This window comes from Meleagris gallopavo, chromosome 2, assembly GCF_905368555.1.
Source record: "Meleagris gallopavo chromosome 2, MGAL_WU_HG_1.1, whole genome shotgun sequence".
NCBI classification, from domain to species: Eukaryota; Metazoa; Chordata; class Aves; order Galliformes; family Phasianidae; genus Meleagris; species Meleagris gallopavo.
The window spans coordinates 51,997,278-52,020,161 of NC_139405.1; the positions used below are offsets into that span (position 1 = coordinate 51,997,278).

The 22,884-nt window shown below is 40.5% G+C and overlaps 1 protein-coding gene across 6 annotated transcripts in view; it reads left to right on the forward strand.

Annotated features, from left to right (window-relative positions):
- The window catches only part of HIVEP2 (HIVEP zinc finger 2), a 125,807-nt gene that overhangs the window by 99,874 nt on the left and 3,049 nt on the right, over positions 1 to 22,884 (forward strand). For all 6 annotated transcript variants that reach the window (XM_085217153.1, XM_085217155.1, XM_085217156.1 and 3 more), the window contains 5 exons: positions 717 to 6,340; positions 7,100 to 7,254; positions 12,281 to 12,456; positions 15,180 to 15,281; positions 15,814 to 16,724. In XM_085217153.1, coding sequence (XP_085073279.1) covers positions 926 to 6,340; positions 7,100 to 7,254; positions 12,281 to 12,456; positions 15,180 to 15,281; positions 15,814 to 16,724 — 6,759 coding nt within the window. In that variant the 5' untranslated portion in view covers positions 717 to 925. The remainder of the gene's footprint in view (positions 1 to 716; positions 6,341 to 7,099; positions 7,255 to 12,280; positions 12,457 to 15,179; positions 15,282 to 15,813; positions 16,725 to 22,884) is intronic.

Consider the following 22,884-nt stretch of genomic DNA (forward strand, 5'->3'; position numbering starts at 1 on the left):
TTAAAATATGATCAACAGTTCCTTGTAAAACGAGTTATATGATCTAAGCTAAGTAGTATCTCTTTAGCTGTCTTAAAAATTGGTATATTATCCAAGGTAGTCAGTTAGAATTTCTGCCTAGGCAAGAGTTACAAACAGGCATATTCAGAGTGGATGGCCATATATATATGTGTATACAAATACATATCCCGTATGTCTGAAGCAAACCTCATGATATGGAAAGATTTCACGTCTGGAAGTACTGTTTGCCTTTCTCTGACTTTGGAGGAAAGCCAGGCAACTTTAAGTGCATATCTGAACTGTAGGTGAGTAATACTGGATAGGGTAATTCCTATCTATGGGGTTAGGACTCTGTTTTCAGCGGTGGTCTGCTGAAAGGGTTTTGAAACTGGATGGCAGACTTCCTGAGAGTCACATCTCTTTTAAGACCTCAGAAAGCCTTACAAAACTGTTCAGTTTGAGAAGGGTAGATTTCTGTTTTCTCTTCTTATGGGTTTTATTGACTAGTGATTACACTTGTGTGAAATCTTTGGAGCCAGTCTTTACTGCATCTCCTCACAAAATGGGCTTTTGTGAAATGTAGTTACATTTACTTTAGTACGTTAATATTTTAAATGAAAAGCTCAATAAAAATGCAACCAATTGCACTGATGTTATTTTGTCTGACTATACTAATTTGAGTGGGGGTTTTCTTTGTTTTTACTTTTTTCTTACAGATAGCTGTGTCGCCATGGAAGAGATGAAGAGAATTTTGCTCTACTAGATCACAAATATCTGTATCATTCTGCATCTCAGTGTTTAATAACAATGGAAAATGTCCAAATGCTATAATAAGCCTTTGCAAATGTGTAATAAACTGCTTAAGAAAGTTTATGCCATGAACAGGACTGTATAATAATCACATTAGTATACAGACACAAATCTAATGCCTATAGACTACTGCGTAGAAAGTTCCAAAGAGAAAGAAAAGTCTGTGAACTTGCAACAGCTCTGGAAAAATGGAAGCAACAAAACTTTAAAAAGCACAGCTTTGGACACACTCCATGAGTCTGCACAGCTTTCAAGTGAACTAGCACTTAAGACCTTGTGTAACAAAATGGACTCTGGGGATACAGCTATAGGGCAAAACGCTACCTCAGGGTCTGGAGAAACTGCTAAAGTACCAAGTAGATGGAGGCAAGAACATTCAGCTGTTATTAAGATGAGCACTTTTGGCAATCAAGAAATACAGAGGCAACCACAAATAGATCACGAGCAAATTGGAAACACAGCATCAGCACAACTTTTTAGTTCTGGGAAACTGGTATCATCAAATGAAGCTGCACAGCAAGTCACGGAGAAGCAATATCCACAGCATCGTCCAACTCCTTACTCATGTCAACATTCACTTTCTTTCCCACAGCATTCATTGCCACAAGGTTTCTTGCACAACATAAAGCCACATCAGAGCTTGGAAGGCCCTCCATGGCAGTTTCCTAGCCACTTGCAATCAGTTGCCTCAGAGGACTTATTTCCTTTTCATATGCATAGCCATAGTGGAGGTTTCTCCAGGAAGAAGATTTCAAGTTTAAACCCCACTTACAGCCAATATTCACAGAAATCTTTAGAACAATCAGAAGATGCTCACAAGAAGGAGCACAAACCCAAAAAACCTGGCAAGTACATTTGTCCCTACTGTAACAGGGCTTGTGCCAAACCTAGTGTACTTAAAAAGCATATTAGGTCTCATACTGGGGAACGACCATACCCTTGTGTTCCTTGTGGTTTCTCCTTCAAGACAAAGAGCAACCTCTACAAGCACAGAAAGTCACATGCCCATGCAATTAAAGCAGGGTTGGTACCTTTCACAGAGTCAGCAGTCTCTAAGTTGGATCTAGATGCCAGTTACATTGATGTGGAAGCTGAAATACATTCAGATGGTGAGCAGAGCACAGACACTGATGAGGAGACCTCACTCCTAATGGAGGGGTCTGAAAAACTGAGCCCCGTCTCACAGCTCCCGCTGGACATGGCTAGTAGGAGCAGTTTTCACTCCTCCATGGAAGAGTCCTTGGTGGGGCCAATGAAAGTGCCCATTTTGATTATCCCTAAGAGTGGAATTCAGTTATCCAGTGAGAGTTCACCCTATATTGGCTCTGATATGTTGCAAAACCCATCCTTAAATACTAAGGCTGATGACTCTCACACAGTTAAGCAGCGACTTGCACTAAGACTGTCAGAGAAAAAAGGGCAAGATTCTGAGCAGTCGTTAAACCTCCTGAGCCCACACAGTAAAGGAAGCACTGACTCGGGTTACTTTTCCCGCTCAGAAAGTGCTGAGCAACAAATAAGCCCACCAAATACCAATGCAAAGTCTTATGAAGAGATCATCTTTGGGAAGTTTTATAGGATTAATCAAAGAACAGCACTAACAGTAGCCACAACAAATCAGGAACACAGTTTAATAGGTAGAAAGGGCAAAGCAGAGCCATTACCTCTCTTAAATAACAGATTGGATATAAAGATGCTTGAGGAACATATTTCTCAGCTGACTCCAAATAAAGAAGAACTCATTGACTCCAGTAATTTGAGCACTATTAAATCTACACAAGTTTATCCAGGCAGAAATGCAGAATCTAGACAATCCCAGAATGCCACATCCCCCATCAAAAGTGAATCCAACCTGTACCAAGCCAGTCAGCAGGGTGAGGTGCCTGTCCTTCTTGAACCCCCAGTAGATTCTTCTCCTCTTATTAGAAGTAACTCCATGCCAACCTCTTCTGCGAACAGCTTAAGTATTCCCCCATCTCTGAGAGGAAGCCATTCATTTGATGAGAAGATGACTGGCTCTGATGATGTATTTTACCCTGGCACAGTGGGAATATCCCACCAAAGGATGTTGAGAAGACAGGCTGCCTTTGAACTGCCCTCTGTGCAGGAGGGACACTCAGATTCAGATTACCATGGAAGACCAGGAAAAAATATAATTATTTCTTCCAGTAGACAAATAGCAAGTGACAAAGGACCATCCTCAAAAGAGAAGAAAGTGGGAGACAAGACCTTCTATGACTATGATGCCAGTGGAAAGCACTACAGAAAATGGGAAGAATTTGAAGCTCAGAAGCAGAACTACAGAGACTCTCCATCCTTAGGTGGAGTAAACAAGGGGGGAGAGTACTTCATTGATCCACTTGGACAATCTCAGGCGATGCCATCCATGCTTGGAACTTTTGAAAACAGAAAGCGAAGGAAAGAGGAGAGTGTTGGAGATGAAGAGGACAGCCCCATGCTTTGCAGCAGTACAACTAGCAGCACTGCAGGAATTCAGCCTTTGGACTTTGATCCCAAATCCCAAATTCAGGATGTGCCAAGGAGTGGATTTTCCCTTCAAAGTCTGGACAATTCTTCCCATTGCCATGCAGAACGTTTTGACATGTGCAGGCCTTACCTGCAGTCTGGAAGTCCAGCAGCTTCTCTGGAAGACTCAGCCTTAACTGCAGAGCAAGAAAAGACTGCAGAATCACTGTCTAGAAAGCCCCCTGGAAATGTCATTTCTGTCATTCAGCACACAAATTCGTTGAGCAGGCCAAACTCATTTGAAAGGTCTGAATCTACAGAACATATTGCATGCCAGCAGGATAAGATCTATTCACCATCTGAAACATGTGAGAATGAGATTTGTGAGTCCCCAATGAGCCCAGACCGAGCTCCACAAACAGAAAATACTGACACCAATAAGCCGTCTCCGTCCCAGCAGCCTCAGTCTTATCATATGCAGCCCAGGTTGGTTCGCCAGCACAACATACAGGTACCTGAAATTCGTGTCACAGAGGAGCCAGATAAGCCTGACAAAGATAAAGAAGTGCAGAACAAAGAGCAGGAGAGACCAACTGAAGAATTCCAGTGGCCTCAGAGAAGTGAAACCCTTTCTCAACTGCCAGCTGAAAAGCTCCCACCCAAGAAGAAGCGTTTACGACTGGCTGACATGGAGCACTCTTCTGGAGATTCCAGTTTTGAGTCCACTGGTACAAGCCTTTCTCGCAGCCCTAGCCAGGAAAGTAATTTGTCTCACAGTTCAAGTTTTTCAATGTCCTTTGAAAGAGAAGAAAATGTGAAGTTCATCACACCTTCCAAACAAGATGAGTTTGGAAAACAGTCTGAGTTTTTAACAGTTCCAGCTGGTGCTTACTCACTTTCCGTCCCTGGGCATCACCATCAGAGGGAAATGAGACGTTGCTCATCTGAACAGATGCCCTGTCCTCACGCTGCTGAAATCCCTGAGATTCGAAGTAAATCCTTTGATTATGGGAACCTGTCTCATGCCTCTTCGGCTGGGACACCAACGACTGCTCTATCTCCATCACGGGAAAGAAAGAAATGCTTCTTGGTTCGCCAGGCTTCCTTTAGTGGTTTCCCAGAGATTTCCCAGACTGATCAGAGCACAGAACAAAGTATAAAGCAGGAGCAGATGGAACATGCACAGGCTGGTCTTCGCTCTTCCCAGCTTTCCTGGCATCACTCGCCTTCCTCTGTACTTCAGCCCATTCAGGTAGATGACTCTGGAAAACAGGCTGCTGGCGCTTGTCCTCAGCTTGCTAATAGCTCATCCCACCTCGCCCAACAACAGGCTCTTCTTGCAGATAATCCAGAAATGTTAAGGACTTCTTTGATCCAACAAGCACCTTATATTTCTAACAAACATCCATTAGAGCAGCAGCAGCTATTTGCACATCAGGAAAATGTCCCATTTCCCTCTATTCATAGCACCTTGTTTCAGTTCCCTTATCCAACTGTCTGCATGGTTCATTTACCACCATCTCAGCAGCCAGTCTTGTGGCAGTCATGCACAGAACCTCTACACTTCCAGCATCATTTTGTACAGCAGCTGCAGAAATCTTACATCAAGCAACCTTTCCAAACAGACATTCCTCCAAGTTATCACCTGGAACATGCTCCAGAGCTTATTGGAAAGAAACCAGCTGATTATGTGCATGCTAAAGAGCAAGCATACCAGCATTACTCAGGAACATCTGGGCAGTATTCAAAAGTTACTCTTGCTAAGTACCAGTCAGACCATAGCATTAAACCGACAGATACCTCCTCAGAACAGCATCTTCAGACAGATTTTGACTCCCCAGGTGATGGATCTGTACAACCTTTGCCAGGAACAGTTGTTCCCGTCAGGATTCAAACCCATGTGCCGTCTTATGGTAGTGTCATGTACACAAGCATTTCCCAGATCCTTGGACAGAGCAACAGTCCTGCAATTGTAATTTGTAAAGTTGATGAGACTGTTTCTCAAAGAACATTGGTAACTAGTGCAACAATGCATGGAATTGGATTTAACATAGCTCAGATGTTAGGTCAACATGGAGGGCTAGAAAAATACCCTTTGTGGAAAGTGCCACAGACACTATCACTTGGACTGGAGTCCTCAATTCCTCTCTGTTTAACTTCCAGCTCTGACATGGCTTCTACCTTGGGTGGAAGCAAACGAATGCTTTCACCTGCCAGCAGCTTGGAGCTCTTCATGGAGACCAAGCAGCAGAAACGAGTCAAAGAAGAAAAGATGTATGGGCAGATAGTTGAAGAGCTAAGTGCAGTTGAGTTAACTAACTCAGATATAAAGAAAGATTTTCCAAGAATGCAGAAGCCTCAACTAGTAAGGCAGAGCTGTGCTACTGAGCCAAAAGAAAGTCTGCCATCCGTGTCATCCTCTTCACCACTGTCGTCCTCTTCATCTCAAGATTTCCCACCTGTCAGCGTGCCAACAGCCGATGCTTTCCCACTAATCAGGGAGAAACTTTCTAGTTTTGATTCCACATCACCAGGACAGAAATCCAGCGGCCCTTCTGAAGGAAGAGAATCTCCAGAAGAACTGGATGTTGATGAAACAGCCTCAGATATGAGCATGAGTCCACAAAGGTCTTCATTGCCACCAGGAGAAATTCAACCAGAAGACCAACTGAAACATCCAAAATTGCCTCTTGGGATGCTAGTCCAGATGACATCCAGTACCAGTGGGAAAGTCATGGGCTCAACTATTCTCCTGACAGATGTAGCAGATTTTCAGCAGATCCTTCAGTTCCCAAGTCTGCGCACTACTACTACTGTGAGCTGGTGTTTCTTAAACTATACGAAACCCAATTACATTCAGCAACCAACTCTCAAATCTTCTGTTTACGCTTCATGGTGTATAAGTTCATCTAACCCAAATCCATCTGGGCTAAGTACAAAGACCACATTAGCACTTTTAAGGTCCAAGCAAAAAAACGCCACAGAAATCTACACCCTGGCTGCTATGCATAGACCTGGAGCTGGTAAACTGACATCATCAAGTGCATGGAAGCAACTTGCTCAGGTAAATAAGAGGTTTCAATAAAATTAAATTAATATGTCTTTATTTGAGAAAATCCTAGTAAACTATGAAATGTAGTTTAATTAAAAAAAAAAAATCCCATTAGGAAATCAAACTTTGATATCTTCCCATGACAACTTTTATGCCTCTCTTTACCCCTTTGCAAACTCTGCTACTTCTGCTGCCTCTGTCTCCATTTTGAGAATTAGTTGTAAAAAGTGAGGCTTTCAGACCTGTTCTTCATATGTTTCAGAACCTGAAAAGTTATCTCCTTTTATTTTGTCCTTTTTGCAGTGTCTAGATTCAGACAGAGGACATAAGCATCCATGCAGGTCCATAAGTAAAGGTTAACTTAAAATTAAGCAAGGCTCTTCAGATCATTTTAATGTTTTTTACATACTGATTCGTCCTCGTGGACTAAGCATTAGATAATGGTGCCAGGGAAAATTCTGTAATGGCAATAAATTACTTTCTAAGGCTTTTCCATCTCTATTTTCCATGATTTTTTTTTTTAATAATTATTTTTTTTTCCTCCTGAGGGAAGATATGGTGCTGCATTTTCTTTCCAGACTCACATAAAAATGTATCCAGGTTACCCCCTCTCTTATTCTCCACCAAGTTGAATAGGACAAATTAATTCATTGTCTAGATTTGCACCAATGAAAGTTTGGCTTTGACCTGGAATGTTAAAAGTATTTGAAATAAAGTGTGCATTTATTGTGTGTTCCAGCAGTAACACCATTCCTTGACTTTGTTCTACAGATGAAACACGAGCCATTCTTCTTGTTTGGCAGCAAGCTTGAAAAGAAAGTAGTGGGGAATATTATAAAAGAAAGAGTAAAAGGAGACATTCATGGAGATAAAGACATTACATCCAAACAAACTGAGCCGATACGAATTAAAATCTTTGAAGGAGGGTAAGAAAATGCAACTGGAAATTTCAAAGCTCAGCCTGTTGTTTTGAATAGATTTGAAAATGAATGTGGATGAACTGGGATGTAAACAGTCTCCTGTATTTCAGCCGTGTGTTGTAGCACCCAAGCTTCTTCTTGTTTTATGTATTTGTCAGTGTTAAATTACAGGATATCTGTGTAGTTACTCTTAGTTCTACTATGCTATAGGACAGTTATAGTTTTTACATCCTTTTGAGAATGCTCACTTTGTATTGTCATCTTTGTTCTTTCAATCATAATTAAAGAAATACACATTTAAGATTTTGTTATTTTCTATGCAATTATTTAATAGCTTCCATAAGGACATCTTTCCATTTTTTGACTTTGTGAGCCTCTGCTTATGTGAATAGGCTAGCTTAAAAAGTTTACTCCTCTTCTTGTAATATTACATTTATTTACTGAAGTTGGATTTGATGATAAAATGTGAGATAGCAGTGAAATCTGTTTTCTAAGCCTAATCCATAGATCTATCATCTAAGGTTGATAAAATGATTAATTTTACTATGGCTATCTATTGCTCCTTTGATAATAGGAACAACTAATAGAGAGAGGGAAAAAGGAGAACTGAAAGATCATTAGCAATATTTTGAGGCTTATGAAGCCTGTTTAAAAAAAAAAAAGAAATGAACAGTTGTTTATCTCTCTCTAAGAGTATACTCTAAAATGTAAGATACTGTTTTATTTCTTTTAAAAATTCTGACATAGTGCAATTATTTGCTGAAGGTTAGTAGTAAGTAGTCAAATGGCTTCACAAAGTAGTTATTTTTTAGTCTTACCAAACCCAAATAGTCTCATAGCAATGTGTTATTTGGATAACTAAGTAGGTAGTGATGGAGATACGATAAATTTGCACATGCTATTCCTTCTCTCATATTTTTGTGCTCTAAAAGTTGTCCTTCATTACCATCATGTAGCTTGATTCCCCTTGGACAATGTCCATGAAATGAACATTGACATTTCTTTCTGGTCTGCAACAATGAAAGGGTGTAGCCTACATCTTACTTGAAAGACTGAAAATGTTATTTTGAACATTATAGTTGGTATGCTGGCCCAGACGCAGAGCCTGGATGTTTTCTGTGGCTGTACATTTTTCTAGCACCCAAGTCAGTATATTGGCTACATCAGAGCGATCCAAGTTCAGGGATGACCCTAAGTTTTTAAGAAATTTAAAAGGCTATTACTTGACTTCATGCCCACTTTGAAGTATAAAATTTGCCTGCTTCCCACTGTGTATCATTTCTGAATTTGGATCACTCAGCTGAAGATAGTTTGCACTGATGTAAGCTAAATGATGAGAGGTCGGAAGGATTAAAGTGTGTTAAGAAAAGCAACTTGTAGGGGATTCAGATCAGTGTGAGCTGCAACAGATCACTCTGTAAAACTCCTCTATAGTCTAACACCTTTATGAAAACTTAGTGTGTTATTCACACCATCTTAAGTTTCCCTGTACACCAATAAGGTCTATGAAACTATTTGTGTAAAAGCATATATTTTACATGTCAGTTAGGTATATCTCCTAGTAATACTTGGCTATGTTTACTCTCTTTCTTGAAATAGAACAAAAAGAAAGAAACCTTGATGTGCACATTAATTTCTAGCATTGGGAGGGGACAAATAATTGGTGCAGTATGCTTCTCTAATAGGAGCATATGGCCTTCATATGTAGCTTTCTATAGTGAATGAGGTGATATAGTGTTAATCAGTCCACGCTTTCCTTATAGATGAACATTTTAGTGTTCATTTTACTGGAATTGTTTGTGGAAGGGGATTTATTCTTCTCATTATTTTGTTTTTGTTAATTTGTTCTTTTAAATTGATCTAATATTCTTTACATGTAGTAACCCTGACTTTTATTACTTTCTGTCCTGACTAATCAGTTTGTCCTCTTCTTCAGGTTTTAGTTTATGACCTCTGAAAGTTAGATTTTTAAGATGAGTGGGTTTTTTTGCTTGCTTGCTCTTGGCTGTCTGTAGAGGTGTTCTCTTCTACTTTGTTCTCTTCTTCTTTCATCAAGCTCATATTTGCATCACCTGAGCACACAAGCAGTGCACTGAACTATGCATAAGATGTCTCTTGTGTTTGTTTCATCTTCTCTCCCCTGGACAGATAAGCACGAGTGGCAATATCTTGTTTCAGCAGGGTGTTTTCATTCATTTTTCATTTGTCCTGAGGAGTGGATTTGCTTAGGGTTCTTGATTATTTTTGTACTGTAAATGCAGAGAAAGCAATTCAGAATTCACAGCTGAGGAAGATTTGCAGTCATCACAGTTTTCAGTTTCTGGGAAGTCTGTCTGCTATACAGGAAGGTGTGGTCATGCAGCTGCTCTGTGCCAGGGCAGCAAAGTGCTTGTATAGCTAGTAGACTAAAAGTGAGTTAGGTAGGGCTGGCAATCACTGAGAAGCTGAAGCAACAGAATGAATGGAGTTCAGCAGAAAGGCAGATGTCACAGAACATCACTTAGCACATTGAAGCCAGTCAAGAGCTGTTTGTAAGCAGTGCAGCAGAAGGGGTTTTGAAGTAGGAAACTACCAACAGTATTATCACCTCTGGCAGGTGGCTTGATTCAAATGAAATGAAATGATTTGATTCACAAAATCTGCTTTACATCAACTATGACTGCAGAACTCCGGTGGGATATGAAAGAAAGTCAGCAATTTTAAGTTTTCAGTGCTTGCTACAGTACTGTTAGTTACGTATGGTATGAAGCTGAAAGAAAGGAGAGATAAAGCAAATGTTCCCAATCATCTGACATCTTGCTTTATTACATTATCAGTTTACAGCAGTAGTGCACACTTTGCTTGTGTTTGCTCTTTTATATCTATCAGTAATAGACATTGATCATTGAAAATCCCCAATAAAATAGCATTTCGGTTAGACGTTTTAGGCCTCCAAGGCTTATGAATACTTTTAACTCTAGCACCTCATTAAAATCAAACTCAGAGCACCAATGATCATAGTCACATGAAAGCTATGTAGTGGGAAAGGGGAAATTGCTGAAAGATTTGAGAAAAGCACAAGTTAATAGTAAGATCTAATATTTCTGAGTGCTAGGAAAGGTATTTACCGTAAATTCACTCATTGTGATTCAGCATTTAGACCAGGCCACAGTTTTGTTTTGGTGGGACATACTTAGAGAGTCAAGATCAATTGTGCTCAAGAGCTGTGCATATGAATAACAAAGAAATGGCTGTTATCTAATTGACTTTGTGCCCAGTGGGATCTGAGAGGTGACAGAAGCTGGTGGAGTGAGGTCAGGCAGAAGAGCAGCAGAGATGGAGCAACAGAAAAGCATATGTAACATGGCATTTTTTCTTAGCATTATCAATCAGGGATGATTTAGTAGACTCCATCCTGGCAAAATTAGACTGCAAGGAATGATGAAAAGCAGATAAGATGGCAGTCTTTCAAACAATATTGGACATTTGTTCTGTCTGGGAGAAGGCCTGAAGGTGGCTGATGAAGTAATGGATAGAGAGATGGCTAGGAGTTGTTAGCATGTGGAAACAAAGGAGAGCCTGGGAATTGAGGTGGACAGAAAAGAAGAATCTCAGAAATGCTGTACATCCAAAACTGCTGGAAAGATCATTAAACAATGCAAATTTTGCAGGTGGCACTATGGACAATGGTGGAAAAGGGAGAGAGCCAACTTCATTAGAAAGGAGATGAAAAAAATTAATTTAAGCATCCATATTTGAAAGAGGAGTTGATGTTTTCAGTAGATGGTACAATGGACATGAGAACAAGACAGTGTTTTATGCATTTTTAAGATAGCTTCAGTATTTATATTGCAAGTAATAATGTTGAACACACAGAAGTGTTCACCTAACAAAAGCAGACTTGAAAAATGTTTCAGTGTAACCCTCCAAATTGCCACTTGCTTCTTATAGAGTTGTCATCACATTAGCAGAACTTTCACACAATCCTTTATTTATCTAAAGTGCTGACTGTCAGTACCAGTGATGGTTTGTGGGTTTTGCATCCACAATGTGCCTGAAAGTACTTTGTGCTTCTTAGGAGAGGACAGTGGAGGAAAAAGGAATAGAAAGTTATTATTTCTCAGTTCTTGCAATCTCTGAGTTTTACTTCAGGATACTGAGGATGAAGTTCTCCCTCTAGGGAATGCCCACTAACTTCAAGCCTCAAAACAGCTGGGGCAGATCCCTTCAACTCTTTTAGATTTCAGTATTATGAGTTTATCATAATAGTAAATGAAATTTGCAGCTTTGCTTCGATTTGCATATCTTAATTCTTATCTAACAGATAATGTAATCAACAAAAATAGCTCTGAATGCTTATGCCTGTGCTAAGAAAAATTCCTTTTACAGTGTTCTGCTAAGTAAGCAGGTTGAAAGTTTCACATTTTGTTTCTAGAGCAGCATGTACCTGCATGAGCTCAACACAGTGTTCCTTAGAGAGAGATCCATCTTTGGGAACTTCAGATATGAGTAGTGTAAATACATACATTCTTGGCTTGCCATCTGCATTCCCTTTATGCTTAATAGGGGAAAATGGGCATTTGCAGGATGTGATTTACTGATCCCAAGGGATAAATCAGATAAATACATGTAAATGAGTCAAATTAATTATACCACGAAACAGCTCTGTTGTCAGTGGTGGTAGATGGTTCAAGACTACAGATAGATGAAATGAACCCAATCTGCAGATTCATATAAGAGACTGCACTTTATCTACAGAAACGGTGGCTAATCTGTTTCCTAACAAGTTGTTTGTAGTATACCCATACCACAGCTCTTCATTCTCACATTGTTAAAAAAATAGCTAAGATACACAAACACAATGAGACTAGTGCCTTCCCTATGAAAGAGAAATACTTTGTGAGTTTCAGCTTGAAAATTCAGCAGTTCGTATGAACTTCAGTGTCAGTTTTGTAGTGAGATATAAAATCAGGATTGGGTGCATAGAGGTAATGTTTGTGCCTGCATGTGATCTACAGTCTATATGATTTAAATGCTCACTCTCTTTCAACAGGTATAAATCAAATGAGGATTATGTCTATGTCAGAGGACGTGGCCGAGGAAAGTATATTTGTGAAGAATGTGGAATTCGCTGCAAAAAGCCAAGCATGCTCAAAAAGCATATCCGCACTCATACTGACGTCCGGCCTTATGTATGCAAGTTGTGCAATTTTGCCTTCAAAACTAAAGGTAGTTGACCCTTTTTTCTGAACTTCTGCCACTTCACAAACAAATCTTGAGATATTTTGCCACCTGGGAACCAAGCATCCTCTGCAGTCAAGAAAAGAATTTTCTTTGAAACAAAATGACTATGTTTATGGATACAGAACTCTGTGACAGAGATTGTTCCTTTCTCTTGAATTTATCCAGGGATATTGTGAGACTTAGAGACTTAGAGACTCCTTGGATAGCTTCATTAAGAGCTGTGGGCTTTGATCGGTCCAGTTTTCTGGAGATAAAGTATAGTCGCTAAGAACTGCCCTCACAAACAATACTTTTTGCCAAAGTTGTTACGTGGTACAAATTTTAACTGCAACAGTGCTCAAATGCTACTAGATGAGTACACTTACTATGACACAGTGTAGAGGCAGAGCATCAGCTAGTGAGGAAAACATGCCTTCACATGCTTTGCAGGAGGTCGGTTTCAAGTTTATAATTAATGTATGTCTCCCAGGTGGGCCACTCCATCCACTGCAGCATTAATTATTGATAGAGATCTGATATCCTGTGTTCACATATATTTACCAGCACAGAAAAAAGCTTTCATTTGTCACCCGATGGCCATGGATAATGATATTCTTTGGAATTCGGATTTACCATGCAACTGTCTCCATAAAAGAGGAAAAACTCTGTTCTGTGGTAGCATTTCTTTGTAGCACAGTCCAAACGAGCCTTACATTCTCAGTTTTTTGGTTTGCTCTGACCATGAAGGGAAATTGGTTCTGATCCTATTGTACTGTATTTACTTGAAGGAGAAGAGAAGAAGCTGAAATAAATTTCTCCTGAGATCCCAGTGCAACTTCATGGCTGTGTTGAGGAATGAGGATTATAATAGTTTCCGTGACTCCAACACTTCTTCCTCTACCAAAGATGGGCACAGCTAATAGATGGCAGTAGACCCATCAATCTAGTTTAAGATTAGAACTTTGATGGGGGTGTAGAGACAAAGAGAAGGAGCTGCTTGTGGTAGTCCCTGTGGTCTATCTGGGGAGCTGTTCTCAGATCACTATTTACATTTGACATTGCAGGAGAAATGGCTCTTTAGGAGAGACTTAAAGGGAGGATTGTGGTTTTGCAGCTCTGTTCAGAGAGAACATTCCAGGCGGAAGAGATGGCATGGAAATAAATGTGAAATTGCTTGCTGAGGCTGGCATTTCTGGCAGAGAAGAAGAAACAGGGAGGAGGTGGTGTGCTGTTGCACAAGAGGGGGATGAGTAGGAAGAAACTAAGCCTTCAAAGTGCAAGAAGTGTTTAACTGGTGTGTTGCTGCTCATGGACAGTTGTCAGCCTCATAAGTATTGTTGCTATTTTGCTGAAGACAGTTGGGGACAGACCTTCAAAGCATTTAGCCACATAGAAGCATCAAAGGCTGAGTTAGATTTTTCATGCAGTACACAGACACTGTAAGAAACTTACTGAGAAGGGAGTTACATGAACTGCCTAGGACTGAAAATCAGAGAAAAGGAACTTGTGAGCTTCTAAGCACACCTCTGCTATCTGAGAGAGTGATGCACTGCTCGTGCCATCTGGAGACACCAGTCAGAGTCCCAAAAGCAGCAGACGTACATTCACAGAGTGCTTTTCTTTGAACTAAGAAGTGCCGTGTCTGGGTTGGCACTTTCCCAGTTGTCTGTTGCAGATGTGACTAAAGTGGCTAATGGATTAGACTGATATTCTCATTTCTCTGGCTTGTGCTTTTTGTGCCCAGGATTCTTTGCTATGGAATGTCTCCTGGGGCCAGTCTCAACCCAGTTGTCTTATCTGTGAAAAAAACAGAGGAAGACAGACACTCCAGAAAGTCAATAGTCTAGTGTTAGATTGCTCCCTCATGGGAGTGGGAGATCTGATTTCAAATCCCTGCTGTGTCTGGTTCAGATCCATACTCCAAAGCAGGGAGCTGAACTTGGATTTACCGCGTCCCAGGTGAGTGCTTTCAGTACAGCTCCTCTCTGGTCAGAGATTGCAGCCAGTAAACTTGCACTGAGAAATCAGGCATAAGTGTCTTATCGAGGGATACTGCTGGTTCAGCAAATGCCTTCAGGGCACTTCATGTTTGGAGCTCACATATGAAGTAAGTGGGAGAGTGCTTAGCTTGTGAGTGCCACTGTGAAACTCTGACTGAACCCTGAACAACAGTGCATTGGTGTTCTGTCAATGTCCAGGCAATGTATAGTTATCACAGACACTAAGCCCCGGGATAAATAACTGCTAAAAGTGAGTTTTTGAGCTTGCTGACACACCTAAATGTCATATGGAAGAGTGGAGAGGTGCCTATATACCTCTCAGGCCTGAGTTTGTTTCCTTTTTTTTTTTCTTTTCTTTTCTTTTCTTTTCTTTTCTTTTCTTTTCTTTTTCTTTTCTTTTCTTTTCTTTTCTCTTCTTTTCTTTTCTTTTCTTTTCTTTTTCTTTTCTTTTCTTTTTCTTTTTCTTTTCTTTTCTTTTTCTTTTCTTTTCTTTTCTTTTCTTTTCTTTTCTTTTCTTTTCTTTTCCTTTCTTGATATAAAAGCCCATTCTCATTAAAACAGGATCTGGGCAATGGGCCAGATGAGTTCAGCCTCGTCTGTTTCACTGTTGTTGTTTGTTTTTAAACTGAAAACAGGATATCCGCAGGATAACTGAGTTATACACCAAAACTTCACTTTGAAAGTGATCTTTGCTGCTGTCAGTTAATTAGATTCATCTCTGATCCATAGGAAATCTGACGAAACATATGAAGTCTAAAGCACACATGAAAAAATGCCTGGAGCTTGGGGTATCAATGACATCTGTAGACGATGCTGAAACTGAAGAAGCAGGTATGTCAGAATGATTTAATTTAGTTGGAATGGCCTCTGGAGTATGCAAATGACTCATTGCACTTTCGCACAGTGCCTGGCATGGGAAAATGTATTAAGAGTATTTTGGGCATTTTTTAATTAAGAAGCATCTAGCAAACAGGAAGTATAAAAAATAAATCTGATCTGTTTGTCTAAGATATGTTTTTTATGATGCATCAGGAGGAGCTCAAAATAGAAATGTGTCATCTGTCTCATACAAAGTACCAAATATTTTCAATTTATTTATGAGAGATGGTAACATTCAATGAAGTTACAAGGGGGGGGTAGGGAATTTTCTTTGTATACTTTCATTTTCACAGGACAGAATTTGGATATAGAGTTTTAAGGTTCATAAATATGAAAAAATACATTTTGAGACTGTTGAGAATGGCTTTATTTAGCCATCACAGATGAAAATCATCCAGCGATGGCACTAGGTGTTCTAGGTGGGGTTGAATGTGACAGAAGTGTGGCATGTGCTCACCATTTTGCTTTGCTATGGCTTTTTCAGAAAACATGGAAGACATGCAGCAGGAGGCAGAGAAGAGTAGCAGCCTGGCAGGCCTGTCAGCAGAGCATCAGTTTTCTGATGCAGAGGAGTCAGATGGTGAGGATGGTGATGACAATGATGAAGATGATGAAGATGAGGATGACTTTGATGATACTCAGGGAGACTCAACACCAAAAACTAGATCAAGAAGCACTAGCCCTCAGCCCCCTCAGTTCTCCTCCCTGTCAGTGAACTCAGCTGGAGCATTGCAGGGGGCTTCCCCCGAGGGCTCCCTTTCTGTGGGACACTCCTCCCTCATCAGTTATTTGGTCACTTTACCTAGCATTCAGGTTACTCAGCTTGTAACATCAAGCGACTCCTGTGAAGACTCACAGATGACAGAATATCAGAGGTTTTTCCAGAGTAAGAGCACCGATTCAGAGCCCGACAAAGACAGGTTAGACATACCTAGCTGCATGGATGAGGACTGCATGCTTTCCTTAGACCCCAATTCGTCTCCAAGGGACCTCTCACCTTCCAGTCAGCAGTCGTCCCCTGGCTATGATTCTTCACCATATAGAGATAACTCACCAAAGAGGTATTTAATGCCTAAAGGAGATTTGTCACCCAGAAGGCATTTGTCACCCCGGAGAGATATTTCACCCATGAGGCACCTTTCTCCACGGAAGGAGGCTGTGCTGAGGAGAGAGTTATCACCAAGACGGGACATTTCACCAAGACGTCACCTATCACCAAGGAGACCAATGTCACCAGGGAAAGATGCGTCTGTTAGAAGAGATTTGTCTCCTAGGCGAGAAAGGAGATACATGGCCTCGGTTAGAGCAACATCTCCCAGGAGGGGCTTATACCATAATCCAGCGTTGTCTATGGGTCAATATTTGCAGTCTGAATCTATTCCAGTGGGTCATTCAGTAAGTATGAAAGAATATTTATTCCTCTTGTCAGAAATGGTGTTCCTGCTTAATTTGCGCATACTATTTTGAAGAACTTTGCCGTTTTGTAGAAAAACAAAGCTTTGAAATTGAGTGGGAAGTCCTGGAGTGAATGCAAGACTTTTGCAATAAACAGGGACTGAGTCAGGATGCTGATTCAGTTAGACACAGTATTGTCAGCCAAAGGGTCAAACCTTCACTTGGTACACATCAGAGTAGCTCCATTAACTTCAATGAAATTAGGCTGGCTTACATTAACTGCCCCGTCTTTATCTTTAAATGGCCCAGGAAGCTTACATGGTGTGTGTGGCTTGTTACTGCACTGTAAAACCTTTTACCTCCCAGACTGTCAGATGGAATCAAGCCCAGATCAGGCCTCAAGACCTTGATACTTCAGTATGTTGCCCATCCCTGATGTATTGCTTAATGCAATAAAAACACTAAAGTAAATGGAAATCCTTGGAAAAGCAGGGTGCCCATCTAAAACAGGATCTGTGGCTGGAGTGTAAATAATATTATTGTGTGACAGGAGCAGACAATTGTATACCCAGCAGAAAGCACCATCATAACTGCCTCTTTTGGCAGGGACACCACTGTCTAGGTGGAAAAGAAAATATACAAAAGTTGCACAGCTGCTGTTTGTGCTGTTCTGTTTCAGTAAATAAGCTCTCAGAAACTGCTGACTTGGTGCTTTTGACAGGCCCTAGCATTCACAAAGCTCCCTCCACAAATAAATTTGTTTTTTAGAGTTAGGGAATGGCCTTACTGTGTGCTTTTTTTTATTTATGTCATACGCTTCCTTCATCATGTTTGCTGCTGCTGCTACCCTCTCTCTGTGTGCCTTTCTGGGCAGTGCATAGATCCATCTTGAGTGAGCTGTGACAGGCTGCCTCCAAGTCAGACTAGACTCTCCTGCCCTCCTCTCCATCACCAATCTTCTTTGCTGTTTGTGTAGTCTCTGTTCTTCTCTGTAAGGAAGAAAACTGAACCCTGAGCTTATGAAATTAGTATCTCCAGGGCTCTAGTGCAGATCTTTGCTGAGCCAAGCAAAGAGGAGGGTGGGCTTGGGTGGTTTTATTACTGCAGCTCAGCAGAGGTGGCTGGAGACACAAACAGTGCTGAGAAGCACTAGCCAGACAGATCCAAAAGTCTTCCTGGCTTAGGGAAAGTTGCAGTATTAAATGAATCTGCACATAAGTGAAAGTAACACAAGTCCAAGCAGCCTATTATAGAGCCTCTCCTGCCCTTGGCCAGAGCCTGCTCCATCTCCCTGTCACCAACTGCTTCCCCCAGCCACATCTTCCTGACCTCTCACCTGTTCTCACTCCCTCATCTTAGATGTGATCCCATGGTTTGCAATGTTGCTGGGGAAAGCAGCAGAGGGGGAGGACTTCCTAAGCTGTCCTTAGGGAGGGGAAGGGTATGTTGAAACCCTGCTGCAGTTTCACAGACACAGTCCATACAGAGATGAGAGACAAAGCAAAGCCAGCCACCAGCCTCAGCAGCAAAGCAAGGAAGCACACAAGAAAAGATAAATTACCGTCAGTTTAAGAGGTATAATGACATGGTATCAAATTCAAGGAATTATGTGGGACACTACAGCTGACATTGTACAAAGAGTCCAAGTTCTAATGTCCTCCATAAGACATTTCCACTGGCATCCTGTAGTAGAGATCTTGGATGTGTGGGGATGCTGGCAAAAGGGTATGGAACAGTCATTCTTTGGCAGTGTGACAGTTCTTGCTGTAATATTTGCCTTGTGTGTTATACACACCTTCCAGCAAGGCGTTTAGCACATTGTAAGGACTCTTTTAGCACCCTTAGCTCCTTCGTTTGGAAATTGCTCTTCACCATACCAGATGGCCTCTTTACACTTGCCTTATTTTTGAGGTAGGATCAGACATTTGTCCTACAAGAAAGCAGTTGTAAATCAATGGCATGTTGATATTTAGAGAGAAACCCAAAGCTCAGTATAGTCACTGGACTCTGAACATATGTGTCATGGAAGCAGAGCCTGGTCAAATTTAAATGAGGAAATTAGGGATGAGGATGATCATCCATCTCACAAACACTGTGAGGAAGGAAAGATGGATTCTTCATCTCTGTATGTCTTTCTGGGAGATATACTTTAGCCAAACAGAAGTTGAGTTGAAGTGAAATGCGTGTTAATGCACTCAGTGTGTGGGAAGACAGATAACACCTGAGTCTGAAAACTGTTAGAAAAGAAAAAGGAATAAAGACTTTTTTTTTGCTTTCAGAGAATTGAAAGAAAATAAGGACATAATTTGCAACTGCATCACTGATGCAGATGCCAACTTACAGTGCTGCTTCCTGTTTCAGGGCTGCATTGGATTCCCAATCCTTGAAGAAATTAGAGTATTTTTGTACTTTTGGTGCCTGAAGTTACCAGGAAAAAAAACCAAACAAAAAACCAACAACCAGTTTTATTTTTTCTCCACTGCAATTAATTTACTATTTGCTCTAGATTCTTTGGCCAGTGATGATCTGGTTCCCCTTCATGTTTCTTCCCTTTGAATGTTTATACTCTTTGGTGGTCCTGTGCAAAGAGCTAGTGAAGTGCTCTAGTATTGGAAGTACCATGTAGAAAGCAGTTGAAATTATTTCTTTAGGAAATGGAAAAAAGCATGGGAAAATAAATAATAATACAGATTTTTTTATTTTTTTCCTCTAGCAGTTAATAACAAGATGCTGTCTTGCAATAAGATACTCTGTCCAAAGTAGACTAAAGCTAGTGCACCTTTGGCTTTGGCAAGTTAAATTGTTGTCTGTAGATTGAAAGGCAAATCAGCATTACTCTCTAAGGATCTCTCTCAGGATCTTCTCTTCTGTTAATGCCAGAGGTTTTTTTTTTCTTCTGAGTAGTCTGGCACTTTTATCAAAAAGGCTCTGATTCTTCTCTCTAGTTATTTTATCCTAGACCTGGGAAAAGGAGGAAAGATGGGATGGTTGTTTCTGTTCAGTTCAAGTGCATCTCTGTTACCCTTTTTAGTTTGGATCAGGAGTGTGCTTTGGAGGTGAATGTCTCTATTGTCATACTTATTGTGCTTTGACTCACATTTCAGAGCATTCTTGGAATAAGTGAGCTGGATTATTTTCAGATGACATTAAACTGGAGAATATGCTCAAGGAGTCCATCAGGTGTACTTAAACTGTGAGTGGGCATTCAAATGAATAAGAGACTGCAGGATTAGTCCAGAGTAACCGTGCCCTCCAGCCTGACAATTCATACAGTGTGAACATCAGGTTCATCATCAATGGTTGCATTCTGCTCCTGCTTTTCCTCACTTCTAGTATACCCCATTACTTCCTCATAAAGACCAGAACTTTTGCCTCTTCTTTAAGTCATGAAGCTCAATTTACCTTGTTAGTAGAACATACCTGTCAACTATTTTAGGTTCTAGAAATTAGTGCATTTTTCCCGCTCGCCAGTTTTCACAAGCAGTTTCTGAAAATAAGAAGTTACTGTAGTGTGCTTTGTTGATATAAGTTTACCTGCTTAAGTTGCTCTTTTCTTTCCTTCGTTTTGATGTCTGAAGCCTGTCTTGATATATTCAGAAGGGCTGAAGGGGATTAGGCATCACCACTTGAAAATCATTAGGACCTAAGATCCTTTGATCATCCCAGACATATGGATATTAAATCCCTTCCTGAACTCTGAATACTTTATCATCTTGAGTGAAATACTTTCCTGTACAGAAAGCTAGCATAAAAATCCTAAAGGTGAACTGTAAATAGGTCCACGTATGTGCATGTTGTCTGCAATAGTGCCTTCTCAGTAGGACTGCAAATTGACTTGGTCCTGAAACTGAAGTCCACATAGATTTATAGTCACTGTATTAAGTATCTGTCTTTTAGAAGGTACATGGAAATTATGTTCTCTGTATTTGAATTTCCCCCTTGAGTTCATTATTTTCTGTTTTTTAACTTTAGAAAGTCACGAGTACTTTAAGATATGGTAATCACAATGATTTTTTTTCACCCGCCATCTTTTTGCAAGCTGTGGTCTGAGGGGATCTGGGGCTGCCAGGCTTTGAAATGTGATCTTCCTCTTAATTCCCTATAGCCTGTTTTGGATAATGTACCAGATACAGGGTAAACCCTGGCTTGTCCATTAGGGTATTCTGGGATATGTGTGAAGTTGGCTATGACTTTGCACAGGGGTGTGTTGTGGAAGTCTAGCTTTATGACCAGGCTAGAAAATTTAGTGAAAAGCTCCTAAAACTGTTTGGAAAATTATGTATCACCTGGAGTTGGAGGGAAATATGCTTAACTGCTACAAATGAGAACTATTAGAAAATGAAATGGGTCCCCTATGCCTGACAAAGAGAAGAAGTCATCTAACTGAAATTATAGGAATCCATTTTGAGTATAAAGCAAAAAAACAGTGACTTTCTGCACTGCAGTCAGTGTTGGAATCTAATATTGTAAACAGAATAAAGTCTTTGGGTTTTCAGGATATTTGCTAAAAGGAGAGAAATCCTCTAATATTCAGTCTCTTCCCCATGAATGTGCATGTGTGTAAGTATGAAAATGCTAGATATCTGTAAAGGATATATTAATAGGATGAAAGGTACAACCACTTCAAAACTCATCTGCCAGAGTTAGAGAAAGATAATCCTGTGTGTGCTCAGCCAAGCTTGGAAGGCATCCAGTGGACATGCACACACTGTCACTGTCTATGTAAAAATTAAGCATGAGAGACATATACTGGATGATAGCACTGATGTTGGGGCATGTAGCAGTTTCTATCATGTTAGCCACCTCTATCTGACAAGGACAGACAGACATCCTACTTCCTTTTGAAACCGTGGCAAGGTACAATGCAAAGCCAGTGTCTTTCTCAATTAGAAATTTGAATGTGGCTAGGTTTGTTCTTCTATGAGTTTCAATCCTTTTTGTTTGGTTGCTTTTGCTCTATTTCCCTTGGCCCAGATTCACATTAGATGCATTAATGATAAATGTTATGGTTTAGGAAACAGCCAAGAGGATGGCATGACTGAGAAATGGGCTGACAGAGAAAAGATGGGGAAAGAAAGGGGACAAGCAACTGTGCAGTGGTGATGTTAGTGATAGGAAGGACTGACAGAGTAGGTGGACTATGTCTTGTGGCTTGGCAACTCGTTTATTCTGTAAATTTTTCCCCATTCAGCAGTACAGCGTTCTGTCACTGTGCTTTCTTATGACAGTTTCTCTTTTATGAGACTTGAGTGTCTCACTTTCTGAATAGGAAAATTCCCAGAATTAGATTATTCTCAGAATAATAACACCATTTAAGTTTGAGTCTGATGATTATGGGTCACCCTTTCTGTCTCAGTGTTGATTTATATTAAACAGGACAAAGCATCTGAGCACAGTCAGATTCAGCCGCTGGGTAGCACAGAAACTGAATCATTAATTGTCCCCTAAACCTATTCCCCAGGATGGGATCAAGAGGTTGCTTAATGCCTTGAAAACTAGGATTTCCCACCAGTGAATTGTTGCCACTGCAGTGCATTGGCATGTAGCAGCACAGTCCCCAGCTGCTGCACCGGGACTGGGGGTGGTGGCACAGCTCTGAGGCAACCAGTAGGTGTTTGATCAATTTGCGGAGTGGAGATGGGTAATTTTGTTCATTTAATTTCCTATGGGTGTCCCTGGGTTGTGTGGCCGCATCCCACATACAATTATGAAAATGTCATCCTGCACTTGTGTCATCGTTGTTTCGCTGTTTGACAATAAATGCTACTTAATCATCAAGCAGAAAATAAAATTTAAAAGTTAAGAATGAAAAAGAAGAAATCCAAAAGCCCAAGATGTGCTTAATACTGAGTGAAAATGGGGCTATTCATTCTATCAAGAGAGAAACTAATGGGAAGACACTGAAAAATTCAGTACAGTGTGATTGTTTTTTACTACCCATTACAAAATCCCTCCTTCTCAGTCCCATGAAGAATGAGTGAGTGTCCCCACTACAGAATCATCACTTTCACTCACAGTTAATGCCTGTGCTTTTGTTATTATTTATTGTTTATACTACAGATAGGCCAAGGCGATGCTCCATTGTGTTAATGACTCTAAGAACTTGAGTTTTCTTTGCACAGAGGTGTTTGAACTTCCCTGGAAATACTCATCCTCTTTA